Here is a 16149-nt window from a genome sequence, read left to right on the forward strand (position 1 = left end):
TATTGAGTGTGCATATAGTACATTCCTATTAGTGAGAATTAAAAACAAGTCTAAACAAGGCCACTGACACCTAGAAATGCAGCTCCTAAATTATAATTGGTTTATTATCTGATGGTTTAACATTCAGGACAACTGAAATTACTTGAGGCAGCGCAGGCTAGTAAATACATCATAACAATTTCTGCTGTACATTCATGCTAACCTACCAAAACCATGATTTTGAAACTTTAAAGAAACACGAGGGACATTAATAGCAGAAGCAAGCTGTAATAAATGTGGCATCTTTAATTCTGAACGGAGCAGTATGATATCGAAAACTGCACTGTTTGCACAACACAGAAGCCAGCTGCTGGCTATTTCCTGACTAATGTAATTGCACACTGAATTACTGCTCTTCCTCTCTAATGGTCCCAGATACTGACAGAAAGGCGAAGACGCCCAGCACAAAGCGCAAAGTAATAGAATTAAACACCCTTGAAATTGGTGCTTGACTTAGCTGTTAGACAGGGACTCATCCCATTTCATTTTACTGGAAGTCAGATGCCTCCTTACAGTACATAAAAATATATGGTTTTATTCCATTTTTGCCCATCAATACTCCAATACAATAAAGAACATATCTACCTACCTTGAGAGTTTTATATACAGAATACACAGGAAGAATTCCAATTCCAATCACCGCAGCATCACCAAGTGTAGAATGGATAGTGCTCAATTTACTGAACTGTTACCAACACTACAAATCTGATTAAAACATCACTTCCCTTTAGCCCACTAACTCGTACACCATAACCAAAAACCATACACCAGCTTCTGGAGCTCAGAAACGCTGATCTGTGCCTCCAGCTAAATGAATTTCTTAAGCTCAGCAAGGACGAAAGCAATCAGCTTTACTGAATAATATAAAATCAAATGATACCTGCAGTGTGGTACAAACCAACATTTTGTTTGAATTGAGAACATGGACAACCCAGACTCAGAAGGTATTTATTTAGAACAGATGAATGCTCCCAAGAGCTGGGGTACTGGGAGCACTGAGTTCCCGAGATCGTTCCTAGAAAAAGTAGATTAAACTACACCACTTACCTTTGGCTAAAAAAAGCTCATTTAAAAAAACATTGGAGAAAATGACAGTTTTGCACAACTCTGTATTTCCAGGCACATGGTGAGAATATCTGAAATTAAAACCCCCAATTCTCTGTGTGTTCGTCTATCAGTCTGTCCAGAGGTATTCCCTGTCCTAGAAAAGGCTTACATATGTCTGCTTTACCTAAACCAGCTTGCCTACATTTTCCTTTATGATTTTTTTTATTGTACTCCCAGGATAGTCGGGGCATTTCTCTTTCACAGCACTGACGGTAGCCCTTCACACAAAATTTGCACTACCATATTTTTTTAGCGCCATGAAATTTTCATAATGGCTCGTAAATAAAAAAAAAATGATGTAGTAGACAGTTTTTTTTTCTCCTGACTCCAGTCCCACATGAAGGGAACAATTCCAGAAGTTCATCTGGCATAATTTCTAATTTGAGTTCTGCGCACCAGTGAAAAGATCATAATTTGCTGATATTACGTTTTAGCACAGTGCCTTCTGTTCGCTCGACAATATGGACGTTTGGACTATCTTGTTTTTATACATTTGTCCCCGAGTATCTGGATTTTTTATGGACACTTAGTGCCCTTTTAAGAGGCATCGTTATTAACAAATCCAGTAATTGCAGAAATAGTGTTTTTAAGCTTCATTTGCTGTAGAAGGAGAAAATAGAATTCAAGAGCGGGCAAATACCTGGAAGATGATGTTTAATGTAGACGAAGGGTTTTTCATACAGGTAGCAAGTGTTTATGTGGACATATCGCTAATATGTTTTTGATAAGTAATTAGGGGGAAGCAATTAAAAAGGCAAATAGTTTAAAGTATGTAGTTAAAAGCATAAAAGTCAAATCGACAGATGTTAAATTTGTATATACTGCCTTAAAAGGGCTCATGTAGAATACTGTGTAAAATTTTCAAAAGAAAAGATACAGCCTAGGAAACTGTCCAGTTAAAAGCAACCAAATACATTCCAGACCTTAAGAGAATGTTCTACACGGACTGCCTGATGGAACAGACCCTTTTCAGTCTTGAACCAAGACGATTACGAGAGACCATGAAACAGGAGTGGGCTTCTTCAGAATAAATATTGAAACACAAACCAAAGTGCACAAGGAAACCTGTAGAAGTGAATTTAAAAGAGAACAGGGGGTACTTTTTTACCCAAAAAATGTGGTGTCATGAGTATGATACAAGCTTCCCAGTCATGTTTTTGAAGGTGATACCCTGGCTTCTTTCAAACACCTTGAATTAATTAGCTACCAAACTGGCAAAATCTGCCAAACGGTCTCCTCTCGTTTGTAACGGTTCTTATGTTCTTAACTACTCCTTGCCAAGTCACTTAATTACAATACTTTTTTATAAACTGTATATAGGTGTCCATATGTTAACGACAGGGCTGTTTGTTAGCGTTTATAGTTGCATAGTTAAACATGTTTCTTTTTCACATAATAAAAATACTAAGAAACAGGACACTATAATAAGGTTCTTAGTTGAGTGAGTCAGTTATTTTCCCAATATGCTCCATTTGCTTCTGCTTTAATACAACTAAAATCAAGCATAGTGGGTAGCGCTATCTGAATAATTTATCTCCATAATGTGAGAAACAAAATAAGAATAAATTCCCCACAGTGTGACTTCATGTGGACAGGTATTCACAGCCAAGGCTATAAATGACCCAAACTAATAGAACACCAGATGGTTTCTTTTAAAGTATCAGTAGCCGTGTTTTAAAATGGAATACTTGGATATTTATCAAGAAAGTCCTCTTGAATGGAGGAAACATAAAACAAAAAAAACCGCAGGGAGCACTGGGAGCCCCGTTCTGTTCATGTGGAAAAGAAAAGTGACACACTTAATATTTTAACATTCATTTATACAGAAAAGTAGGACAGAGGAAGCTGTCAATGAAATATAACCGAACTTCTTCATTTGGCCTATTTCTAACATTCAAATTTAAAACAGCTTTATTGGCTTGACCGGTAAATTACAGTGCTGCTAAAGTATATACAGTCAATACAGCATCTATAGACATTTATGATACAAACACATCACAGGACATTTACATACAACATGCAGAACATCACTGAGAGACAGGCTCACTGTTCCCCAGGCTGTGACAGGAGATCACACACTGGGCTACCAGCTAGATAGACAGATAGATACTTTATTGATCCCGTGAGGGAAATTGCAGAATTTTCTGCAATTTCCCTCACGGGATCAATAAAGTATCTATCTATCTAGCTCAGTTGAGTTCCCTCCTCCCCCCCCTCCCAGTAGGATTGGAAGCTGTTCCGATGCTGGCTGGTGTGGGAATTCTGGGATTAGATTTGTTATTTTGGGAAACAATGTTTGTCTAATGCCAGAATATTTCTCACAGTGCATCTCTCTCTCTCTGTTTCTCCCTGCTGGCACTGGGAACACAGCCTGTTCTCCCTGGGCAGCCAGGTCTGCCTGTATCGCCCAGTATTTATGGCCATCAAACCTCCTGTTTGAAGAAGAGACTCTTCCCACCACAGCACTGCCCTCCCCCATCATGCTTGCCAGCCCTTAGCATTCTCTCAAGCACGGCTTTCAGGCCAGAGCTCTCTCACTGCCCCCTACCATCCTTTTACAGCACCTGCTACTCTGCTACTCCTTGGATACTGGAGAGCTGTAGAACAAGTCATGAATATGATGTTAATGAAAACAAAGAGCTCACGACAGACCTTCTCTACCACTATGCCTCTGAGCCATTTGTCTGTGTGTCTAATCATGCTACATTCATAAGTACCAACATTTACTCAAATTCTTCTTGTCAGTTCCAAGATGGCGGACTCTCAAAACATCCAAAGACAATTCAATTAGACACTATTCATCAACTTTACTTGACGCAAAGAACCAATGTCTCACCTATTTAGGGTGTTCCACAGGGTTCAGCTCTGGGACCTTTAATATTTACTGTTTACATGCTGACTCACGGTCAAATGTTTTGCCATCACGGACTTGGAATTCACCATTATGATGGCGATACTGAGATTTACCAGCAAACTAAATCAGATACCACTGCTGCTTAACAGCTTGACAGCTGTCAGTGGGATACTGAGAAATGGATGCAACAGTACCTTCTGAATCTAAACTATGACAAGACTGAGGACCTGCTAATTAGATCCCCACGACAGCTATTAAAAGTTGACGACTTCAGTTTCGCTCTTAACAGTGCAGAAATAAAACCATTGATCAAAAGAAGAAACTTTGCTATTTTTGACTATATGTTGTCATATAAAGCCAATGTTTGAAACATCACAGGTGTTATAGTCCCAACCCTGAGTAAGGTAAATTGATAAATGTCTTTATTTCATCTGGATTAGACAACTGTGATGATTTACTGGTGTATAGTATCTACTAAGGTACTAAACCAGCTTGTGTATGACCACAATTTACATACAAAGTCTCAGCATATATCGTGTATCCTGTATGGTACAATAACTACTTGTGAAATTCAGAAAAAAATATGGTTCTACACAACCGACAACATAGCTTTCTTTTCTAGTGCATATATAGGACTAAAGAAGTTATTGAGGAAGTTTTCCAATTTTGGGGGGGAGACTCAGCAACTGGGCACACTTTTTAAAACTCACTTAAACACCCATCTTTCACAAGAGGTTTTAATGTGGAATTCTTAATTCAGATTTGGTTTTATTTGGTCATTTTTACTGTGTGTTTATTTCTGTTATGTGCTATGGATATACTATAATACAGTCGATGGAATTGTGGGATAGTCTAGATTGTATGCGCTGCATGTACAGAGTACTGTATAATTCCCTCTGTCCTGTTTGCCTAGAGGGTATAAAAGACATCTGATATGTGCCAACTGCCTTTTCATACCTCTTTTTGGAAATGTTTAATTTAAGGCAAACCTACAGGAATGTAGCCCCCATGTGCTGAAATTCTTAGAAATCGCCATTCACATGTCTTTAGGCTGTCCAGTAGATTATTACAAATTACAATCAGTCCCACAGCTCAAGTTAGTATCAGACTTGAACATCTGGAATGGAGCTCACTCACACATTTTTTATACAACTCCCACAAAAAGACCTTTAGACTCCAGAAACTCCCCAGCAGCTACCAGGTAAGTGACCTAATGACTCAATTACTGTACATGGCACACAGTGCAAACAAAGGAGACCAGGTGCACTGGAGATCATCTTGATCCAAACGGCCCTGGCACCATTCCCCAGAAATAATACAGCTCACACAGCACAGTGAAGCAAGCCGAAAACTCCCAAGCAGAATGTCACAGGGCAGCAGGTTATATTGTACTGTATAGGACTTGTTTTATTATTGGATTACATACATTATGAACATACAACACAAGATACAGAAGCCAAAGTACAGCGTACAAAGCCTCTGCTCTTTAGGTAGGGAGGGGATCAAGACAAGTAGCGCACACCTGCTAATGCCTTCGCAGGGGAGAGGTGTGGATGCTCCTGGAAAATACTACAGGATTTCTCAAGGGGTTTTCATTACAGCGTGAGAAAATCTGACAAGGAGATGACTGGAAGTTAAATCACGAGAAAACGATGACCTCTGATTCGCCAACTATCAGCATTTATTTGTTATTGCACTATTTGCAACAAGTTGCCACAAAGCGTTTTACAGATAATACAGGTATAAGAAATATTTTACGGACAGGTATAGTTGGGACAGGAAGAGTAACATTTGTATCTTACCTGGGGGCCCATGGAGTTTGGCTTTCTTGACTGTAAGAAAAAAAAAACAGAAATATATTGATTAGAGGACCAATCACATATAATGCTCCGATACAATATGCACTACCATATGGCAGTCTTTATTAGATCTGGTACGAAAAGTTGTGTGATTTACCCCATTGCCTCAAGCCACACTATTGGGCAAAAGATGAAGTCAGTCAGGTACTGTACGGTATCACTCAGCCTAACCCCTTTCCTGCCAGTTTTAATTGTTTCTACTCACCCGGCCTTTGTATTGATCAGGGGAAAAGGTCAAACACTACAAAGAAGGATTCTCCCGTTTCAGACTGTGCTGCACCTTATGTTTACTGTTTACTGCCGATATCCTTTTCCACTGCATCACTGACAACAACCACACATCAGAGCTCACAACAAAACTAGGCCTGAAAAAGCTTTTAGAGCTATAAATCATTCACCCTTTGAGGGATGCTGCCTGAGCCTTCCACAGTAAATGTTTAATGACCACCAGTGCCTGTAGCCCACAATTGAGCCCCACTCAGAAATCAATTTATGAAGGGGGAGCTGTCTGCTTAAGTTATCCTAGATTTGAAGACTGAACGAAACCTCTTAGGTGTGCAGTTCTTCTGAATGTCATTCCTTCTTATTCATACTTTGTAAATGCCAAGATGCTATTCCACAATACCTGCTGGGCCATAGCTCAAAAAGCACCTATTCTTAGGCCATATAGAATATTCTAACACTTTTTTTGTTTATTTCAGATGCACACACAAGCTAAGAATGTATAACCTAGTCTAGTAATTGACACAACAGGATCAGGATCTTTCAACAAGTCTGTTAGGGTTTTTCTTCTTGTTTAAAACTGTACCTTACAATGAGAGATACAGTAAAACAAGTTCTTGCAGAAAACACTGAACTACGCGACATCACCCACAATATATCTGGATTTGCCAAACTAGTAAAAAAAAGACAGTCATGTTCATACCTGACTGAATTTCAACTACTCCCCTCAGAATGCAGATACAGATTTCCCAGTTTTGAAACAAACAGGTTCAATTTATCATTTACAATACATCTATAACCATTCCCTTGCTCAACATCTGATACTCTTGCTCACCTTAATGTGTATTATTTGTAAGTGTATTATATTTTTTTATTTTGTCTGCTGTAAAAACAAATTGCACCCTGGGGGTAATAAAGACACTCTATCATTCCAAAACATTTCATGTTTTGCTAATGATTATTCAGTTTTCAGACTATTTGTCTCTTTGAATGGAATGAAGTTTTACCATTTCAACTGAAAATTGGGACCAAACCAGCCACATGTTTATCAGGACAATGGCTGTAAATGGTTTCAAGATGTCTATTCATAAGGATGTCTGTTCATAAGGAGTGCTACATGAACATATTGTACGGTAAATTAATTTCATTCACCCTTTATGGTCTGTCAGAGTTTGAAAATCACACCAGCAGAAAAAGTCAATAATCTCAGAGTGAGGGCGTCTGGTCTGGTGTGAGTGCAAAGTAATGACAAGAAGCAGAATCAAGGTGGACACCAGCCACAGTTCGTCTTCCAAAGAGACAGATGTGAACTGTGTGCCATTAAAAAAAGCTGAATCTCGGCCACATTCTGAGTACACATTCTACAACGCTTTCCTTTATAGAATTGCTTTTTTGAGTTTCACAACACCATTTGTTTAATTTAATCCTTGACTCTATTTATAGCTTAGTCCTTCTTCTATGAATGTATCACACTCATCAGACTTGAAAAAAAATGTATTAAAACTGATAGGTATGTACCTAATAAAACAACAACAACAACAACAACAAATGTACACTTTTTACAAATATTATCTGATAACCCACAATAATAACATCAGAATATTCAACCTGCGTAAACTCAACATAATGTATGTACAGAGAAATCTAACAGGACATCTATATTCCTCTGCCTGTAAATATTGTTTGACAACAATTAAAACTTTCTTTTCTATCAACAGATTCAAAAACATGTCATAAAATGTGAAATGTTATTCTTGACCTGAGTTACAGGACAGTCATAGTCTAACTAGTTTCAGGAGCTGAAGAGGCCATGCTTCCCAAAGAGGACTCAACTGTGTTGTTAAAAGCAGAAAGAACCACTCCCTTCCAGAAAAAGACATCTTCCTCACTCTTGGATTTTGTTTCTTACAGAGCCTACGGGCATTCGAGAAAAAACAACAAGGACGAGTTCCAGAACTAATATCTGAGCCATCAGGACCCTGTGCTATTCCACGGTTCCAAATCCAACAGGCAGACATCAGTGACAAACCCCATTGACTAGTCTCTAATCTCTCCAAGCCCATTGTTTCCCATTTCACCTCTGACGGCCATGACCACTCTAACCTCTCCGTCTGTTCCAAAAGACGGTTCTCTGAACTCATACATCAGAAAGACTACAGAAACTAAAATTATCCTGCAGCTAGGATCACGCCTTCCCCCTTCTCTTAATGACAGACTACTCTTCTTATAAAATTTCTCCATTCATTGGAAGTTTCATTTCACACCTCTCAACACCTATCCTGACTTCACACCTCTTGATTGGCCTCTCTTTCTGTCCCCTGCTTACGCCTCTCGCTCCTCCTCCCTCCCAGCCTTTGTTCTCCCGCTACATTACCTTTGCCTACTGCCTTGTCTCTCTCACACCTGAAGAAGGCTCCACGGTCGAAACGTTGCGTTTTCTTTCTTCTTTTTTTCGGCATGGAATAAACCTATTACTTGTTCCTTTGCAGCCTACGCATGCTGACGCAGCCACCCACCTGAACTACCATTGACTAGTGCCTCATCACATGCTGAGAAGACTGCTTGCATTTTCATTCAGAATTCAACTTACGTACTTTAACACTCATTATGCAAAATGGCATCTAAGAAAACAAAAACTTTGAAACTGATGATGAACAATGGTGGTTATTCTAGCCCACCATCCCAGGACATTATAGTTCAGCCCAAGGGACTGTGGTTTCATCACCTGCATTGTTTTCAGTATGTGGGCTCCTGTTGGCAGCAGCAGAACAGGCTCTTTGGTACGGACATCAGAAAGAAAGAAATCTGCACAATCTGTCTGATGGATTGTGATCAGACGATCATCATGACAGCTTTTTCCACCTTTCAGAAAACCTTGCACGGCTTTTAATCGCATTCGGTGAGCGATGCCGAGAGGCACCAGAAGCAGATTTCAAAGCACTCTTCCTTTCAATGCCAGTCTGTTCAGGAACATACTGTACACAGTAAAAGAAAAATCTCAATGTTCCCCCGATCTCAAAGTTATGCAACACAAACTTCATCTACAGATTTCACATAAGTTGTGAGTAGGAAAATGTCACACTTTGACAAGTCCTTGTCTATTAAGGATGGCAAATAAAAACAATTATGCGATGGCAAGCATGTTTCTAATCTTTATTTTCCTTGTTAAATGCTGACTGCAACAGCAAACGTAAAACACAAATTAACATAGAAAACAAAAAAAAAACAAGTAATTATTTGTTGACTATTATCTGAAGACAAAAACAAAAATTTCCAACACCTTCCAAGGAGCAGTGTGTCTGCTCCTTTTAAAACACTGCTGTGAGTAACATTGCGTTCAATTTAAATGAAATCATTTTCTTTCTTCCTCCCTTATTTTGGTCTTTAATGACCATCTCATGGAGCCACCAGAACTCTTCACTGCTGGAACCCAGCACTCTCAGTTATAGTTACTTAGGTTGGTGCCACAGGTGCACTCTTCTGTTATTTGAGAACATGGTGGAGGAAGCCCCTTATGACCACATCGCATTCCTCCACAGCTCAGTAGTCCATCGTCCGTACTGTTTGCACCACTGGGCTCGCAAACCTGAATAGTCAATGATTTGTGCACTGCAGCCCGAGTCTGTGGAGGTTTTAGGAAACCATTTGTGATGAAACCTTGTTGTAAGTCGGTCTTGTCTGGCCTTGCCCTCCGAATTAATGCACAGCTATCACAATCCTGGACTAGGCACTTCCACCAGCTGTTTCCCTTCGCTGATGATGTCTTTCCCTCCAAGCGGTCAGCCAAGGTTGCTTTTGAAACGTCAGCAGGTTGAACTGTCTTGCTCACGGAAGCTCCTGCCAAACGCCCCAATAATCACCCTTTCTCAAAGCCACTGTGGACTCCTCTTGCAGTTGTGCTAGCCACAGCACCTAGGCCTGTCAAGCACCTCCATACTGTACATACGTGATCCTGAGCATGCAGGGATTTTATTTGCTCAACTCACACGTGAACCACCCTACCTCAGTCTCCAAGAAAAGCCTGATAGTTCGTTAACCAGCAGAGTTCACATTCCTGTGTCTCTGCTGGTTTTTGTATCAGATGGGCTCTTCTGGATCATCAGATTTTATTTTACATATAAAATCTCATAACTGACTTCATAACCTTTTAAGGTTTTCATTAGACCCTTTAGGAAGGGAAGACCATTACAAAGGCCTAATGAAACAAATTATTACATTGCTTAAGGTTTCAATTAAGGACTTGAAAACCAGCAGTGGTCACAAGGACCATCCAATTCTAGACACTTCAACCTCACACCAATAACACGCAGCAGCAAGGCCTTGTTTCTATCCCACAATCATTAAGGGAGGTGGGGCCGTGTACTATTTTCAAACAAGAGACCAATGTTGAGCAGCTTGCAGGCTTCCTTCTATACTTGAAGTCTCGGGCAAGTCAGCTCTCTTCATAGAGCCATTCAGCGCTGCCACATACCAGCCAGAGATGATAGCAGCCAAGAAAGACAGAGATCTTTGTAATGGGAGGTCACAGCACACAGCAGACATCACAAGAGAGACGGAGGGATGTAAGCAGGTGGCTCATTACAAAACCAGCTGCCCTTTTCCTCTTGTAATACGGATATTAAGGGATTATATGCAAGCACTAAATCTATTACTAATATATGCACTGATGTAAAGGGCTTAAAGTCTGAAGTACATGAAAGAAAAAATGAAGAAAGGCAACAGTTTTTATTTCTTGATGAAGTAGGGGAGGATGGCACAGTGGCACAGGGGTTAGCATTGTTGTCTTCTTTAGCATTGTCTGTTCCCCCACAACCCTGAATATTGTGCTTAGAAAACAGATAGATGGATGAAATGGGAGAAACTCTGGCAGCATATGCAAAAGAAGCAGCAATATAATTTGATCGCACTCAGGTGTATTTCTGAAGCAAAACAGGCAGCTCGAAACAACTTCCAGGTGTGCAGTGAAAAGTCAAAATCTGTCAGATGACTATAACTTCAACAACATTCCCGAGATCTGAGGCAAAAGTCTACTGACAGGCTCCTCTATGTCTGTAAGCTTAAAAATAGTTTGAGCAAATATAGCCTTAAAAGGGATTTTATAAAGTCTAATGATGGTTCTATCAAAACAGCACTGAATAAATAAAAATCAGCAAGATCCTGGAACTTTTTTTAAATGCTGAGGTATAGAATTGTAAGAAAAATTATTAATAAAAAAGCAGTACAGTATATTTAATGCATGAACAGCTTGACCTTAACAGTTGCAAACAAGAACAGGGCTGTATCTATTCAACCATGAACCACTCAGAGAACATATAGCTTCATTAGGATTTGGGATACAGATTATTTCCTAATTGGTTTTCTGGTCTCAAAGGGTGCAGCATCATAGACACACACACACTCCAGGCTAAATCACTAAAACCTAAAGGCAGGAACCTGTCTTTCTGAAGGTACAGCATCAAATGGAAGCAGCGTTTTCACTTTTCGATGTTTTCCCCACCATTTTGCAATGAGAATTCTTGTTTGATGTGAAAAGATTAATGCAGTTTGCCTCATTACCAAGGCAATTATGTGAGCTTTGTGTTGTTCTAAATTTCTCAATTCAAAAGGGTTAAGATGTATATCAAGTTTGATGAGATCACTACTGTGACAACTGTGAAGTGTGACAATCTGAGACCTACAGTATGATTCTGTTGCGTCATTGTACAAAAATGTGATGGCACTGAAACATCCCTAGATAAAGGTGTAGGTTACACAATTAAAACGTGCAAAGGAAATCTTTGAATGTGTATCATTTAAAAAAATATCACTGCAGATATGTGGTACTTGTCCTCCACTGACATTATAATTATACCATGCACTTTATAATAAAAAGAATACTTATAACAATGACTGAAGCCATCAGCTAAGGCTGGAAAAATATGAAGATAGTGGCTCAATCTAAACTATAACAGAGCTCTCCTCACAGTTCTCTGACTTCAGTTGGATTAACAGTAGTTTTACATTTTGGTCCATTGAAACTGTGAAAAGTCCTAACTTTTAACCTTGGCAAAAGCCAGGGAAGAGGAATTTTACTAAAACGTAAAGAAGTTGAAGGCGTCGTCACATTTCAGTGACGTGCAGGGAGAGCAGGGTGGTGGTGCAGGCTGGGTTAGTCAGCCAGGTTCCCTACTGGCCAGATAATGTCCATTGAGCTTGAGGAGCTCAGCCTACCCAAGGAACTGCTCCCTTGTTCCTCATAAACAAGAGGCTCCTAGAGAGCACTCCCAAAGCACACGGACCAAAGGCTAATTAGATTAGAGTCAACAGGATCACAGTGCTGAGATCCCTATTGCTTTCATTGGACGAGTGAGTTCTCTGCCAATTCTGACAACAAAACATCACTCAGTATAGACCATTTCCTCTTTGAAAAGGAATCCTCCACCTTTAGCCCTTCCCCACTAAAACAAGCGCCCTGAACACAAAGGCGATTCAAACGTAACATGGGGCAAAGGACAAAGGCGCGGAAGATAAGAACAGAAGCAGAATGGGTCATCTTGATTTTGCGTATTGTGCAGAACCAGAAGCAACTGCTCATGCGGAAAGCTGATATTCATACATCGGTACAGAAATGTGGAAGGGAAAATAATTTCATTTGTAAGCATAGAGCTCTCTATTTGTGAATCGCTGAAGGGTCATTTCGAGCGGATATCAACCTGATTTTCTCATGAACGTCTCAAGATCATATCTCAGAAACTATTGGAGGTATTAATAGCAGTTTTTGCCTCAATGCCTTCTTCCACAGCACAGATAAACGTGATGATTTCCGAGAAAATGTGAGAAGGTCATGCTAGAATCAGGCTGGTTTCATACATAGTGACACTCAAGAGGGAATAAAGGAGAAGGCTGCCTGTACACTGCCTTGCCATCACATACATTCTGCATGTCTTAAATTGTCTAAAATCATTCGGCAGCATGAAAGATAACCATTAGTTATTTTAAAATACTTGTGGTTACGAAATCATGAATTGCAATAAATATTGTATTTCGGCTTTTCAAGACAATTATTATGTTTTTAATTTAATGAGTTAAATTTTCCAATTTGATTTCCAAATAAATTAAATCCTTCAAATGACCTGCTCAAATGCGTTTTCCACAAACAAAAAAAAATGTTTTTTTTCTGAAGACCACACTACAGGTCTGGAGAACTTGGGAAATGTCACTGAACAAAAGTAGTCTAATTAATGAAATCGGGGAACGCTTTTCAATATTGAGCCCATGGGCGACACAGGGGTGCTGCGCTTAGCATTGCTGCCTCAGCGCTGGGGCCCTGGGCTCAGCTCAGGACCTTGGGATGCTCCCTGTATGGAGTTTGTATGGTGCTCGTGGGGTTTTCTCTGAGTGCTCTCGTTTCCTCCCACATTCCGAAAACCTACTGGTAGTTTAATTGGCTTCTGAGAAAACTGGCCTTGGTGTGAGTGAGTGTTCCCTGTGAAGGACTGGCGTCCCGTCCAGGATGTACCCTGCCGTGTGCCTGCTGCCTGCCAGGATAGGCTCCAGCTCCTTCACGATCCTGAACTGGATGAAGTGGTTAGGAAATGGATGGATATGTAGAGTCCATGAAGAAATGGGAATATATATAAAGTAACACCAGCCCCAAAGTAAAGAGACATTAAAGCATTCGAGAGCAGGAAGATGAAAGTGTAGCCTTGGTGATTCAGAAAAGGGCCCCACTTTAACCTTGGAGCAGCTCATAAAGAGCCCGCGCCGCAGGTTTCTGGATTCGGAAAGTGCTCTCAAAGCGCAGCACAGGTCATGCTGACATGCCGTCAAGTTCAAGTGTTTGTCTGCCCACCGAACCTTTTAGCTTCGCCAAATGATGAAAAATGTATTAAAATGTCTCCGCACTTGTTTTTACCCGACAAACCGAGACGGTTTGTCTGCAAAAGGTACAGATGCTCTCAATACGTGCAAGGACATCTGCAGGTTGTAAAAACACTCTCAAATATGATTTTGTTAATGTTTTATCATTGTCTGCCACAGCATTATAACACTTAGAATAATTCATATTTCCATGATATCATGGCTTTAAAACAAAAAAGAAAAGCTTACACTGTGCAGTACTTCTGAAAATCCTGTATTTATACACAGACTACACAACGAATCCCAGTCAACCTGTAGAAAACTGTACACAATGAAAAACATTTGCCTACTGATTCAAATCAAATTACAAATCCCAATAAAAGACCTAAAAACAGACACTTAAATAACTCTTGTAACTGAGCATATAGTTACACTAATAAATGTTGTCTTCTAGATTTAAATCTAAATTTAGAGATCACCTCCTGAATTGACCACAGCGAAACGGTTCCAAGCATTTAGAAATTGATGGATTAATGGGAATTAATTGGGGCTTTCCAGTAACAGGTTGGCGGTCCCTGCTTTTTTCAATATTTCAGTTGTTTGTGGGTTTTTTTTTTAACTTTTATGAGCACAAAGTCAGCAATGAATGTTTATAGAATACACCAAAGTAGTAGGACAAAGGATGGATTTATTAAATAATTAGTCTCAAACCTTAAAAAATCTCAAATGAAGAGGAAACTATTTTTTTGTCAATTTAACACACGTTTCCCTTTATAGAAAGTGATCAACTGCCAGAGGAGAAAAAAATATATATTTTTGAAGGAGTTTAAAATTTAAAAATGTGTCTTTCATTTGTCTAATTCAATGTGACTTACTAACCGAATATTCTGAAAAGAACATGCACCAGTGTTGTGTTTTATTAGTCCAAACCTTAAAAAAATAACTAGAAAACTGAGCACTGTTTTGCTCTTAACCAAAAATGTTGCTGAAATAATAATAATAATAATAATAATAATAATTGCTTACACTTATATAGCACTTTTCTGGACTCTCCACTCAAAGCGCTTTGCAAGTAATGGGGACTCCCTTCCACCACCACAAATAAATAGAAGACAAGCCCTAATTTATGGATGATCACATACCCCTGTGGTTGAGATTGAACTGCTGTATGACATACAGTATGTAGAATGCTGGCTGGGTTAGAGATTCAGCATGGTTATTGCTATTAAGAAAGTGTTAGAAGCAACAAATCACAGCAAGTGTACTTAACATGCAAAGCCCATTTTCCATGATTTTACAAACAAAATAATGAAAAAAATCCAGGTTACCTCCAAAACATTTTTCCATTTAAAACAGATGCATCTCTTATCCAACCCCCATGTACAGACAACAGATAAAACACTCTGCTCTGCAATACTTAAAGCAAAGCTGTAGAGACCACATTAAACCTCAACAACTTGCATACATATACCTATTAACATGATCATATTAGACATTTGAATTATCACTGTACAAAGTTTCAAGAGAAATAAAATAACATTTACAGTAGAGTACTTTGGAAAAACTATCAATACAGTAAGAGAGTGACAGGTTTCCAGCTGGCTCTTTTTAATCGTTGTGCTTTGTTTTATTTTTATATAACAGGCACTTCACCAAGTGCACAAAAGAGCAGAAAGACTCCAGCAGAAGGTTTTGACAAGTGTGCCTGAAATCTTTTTTTTTGCCATTCCATTAATAGTACACATCTTCTGAATCGACAACCAGAAGCCGAGCCGAGACATCTCTGTCACATCACATCAAGACAGTCAAACCCTTTCTTGCATTACTTGCTCTGAAGCAATAGAAACACTCCCTGCAGATTAAAAAGCATTACAGATGGTTAACTGAACAAAGAGGAGTGTTTAACTCTTTCAGTCATGAATAATTGAAAACGGACAGAAAGCAAATGAATTGCTATGCTGACATAACACATAAGTGGAATCGTTTTTTACTGGAGAGTGACTTTGTTTAGCTTATCAGTGCATCTTCCTGTTTTAGGTGTCAGGCACTCAGTCAGTCGCTTTTGTGGTATGCTGGAATCTTGGTCAGGTCTCGTGGACACCAGGACTGTCGCGTCTCTGTTCATATCAGTTCTGATTCACCCATATGTGATCAACTCACCTGATCCCACAGTTTTATTCATTCTTGATTACTTTCTTAAATGTCTTTTTTTAACAGAATGTAATGGGG

The 16149-nt window shown here is 39.4% G+C and overlaps 1 protein-coding gene across 1 annotated transcript in view; it reads right to left on the bottom strand.

Annotated features, from left to right (window-relative positions):
- The window catches only part of LOC148837347 (protein unc-13 homolog B-like), a 141577-nt gene that overhangs the window by 94427 nt on the left and 31001 nt on the right, over positions 1-16149 (bottom strand). The window contains exon 2 of the mRNA XM_088910220.1: positions 5803-5832. Within this exon, the coding sequence (XP_088766346.1) occupies positions 5803-5832 (30 nt within the window). The remainder of the gene's footprint in view (positions 1-5802; positions 5833-16149) is intronic.

Source organism: Atractosteus spatula, chromosome 3 (assembly GCF_055471065.1).
Source record: "Atractosteus spatula isolate fAtrSpa1 chromosome 3, fAtrSpa1.hap1, whole genome shotgun sequence".
In the NCBI taxonomy this organism is placed as follows: domain Eukaryota; kingdom Metazoa; phylum Chordata; class Actinopteri; order Semionotiformes; family Lepisosteidae; genus Atractosteus; species Atractosteus spatula.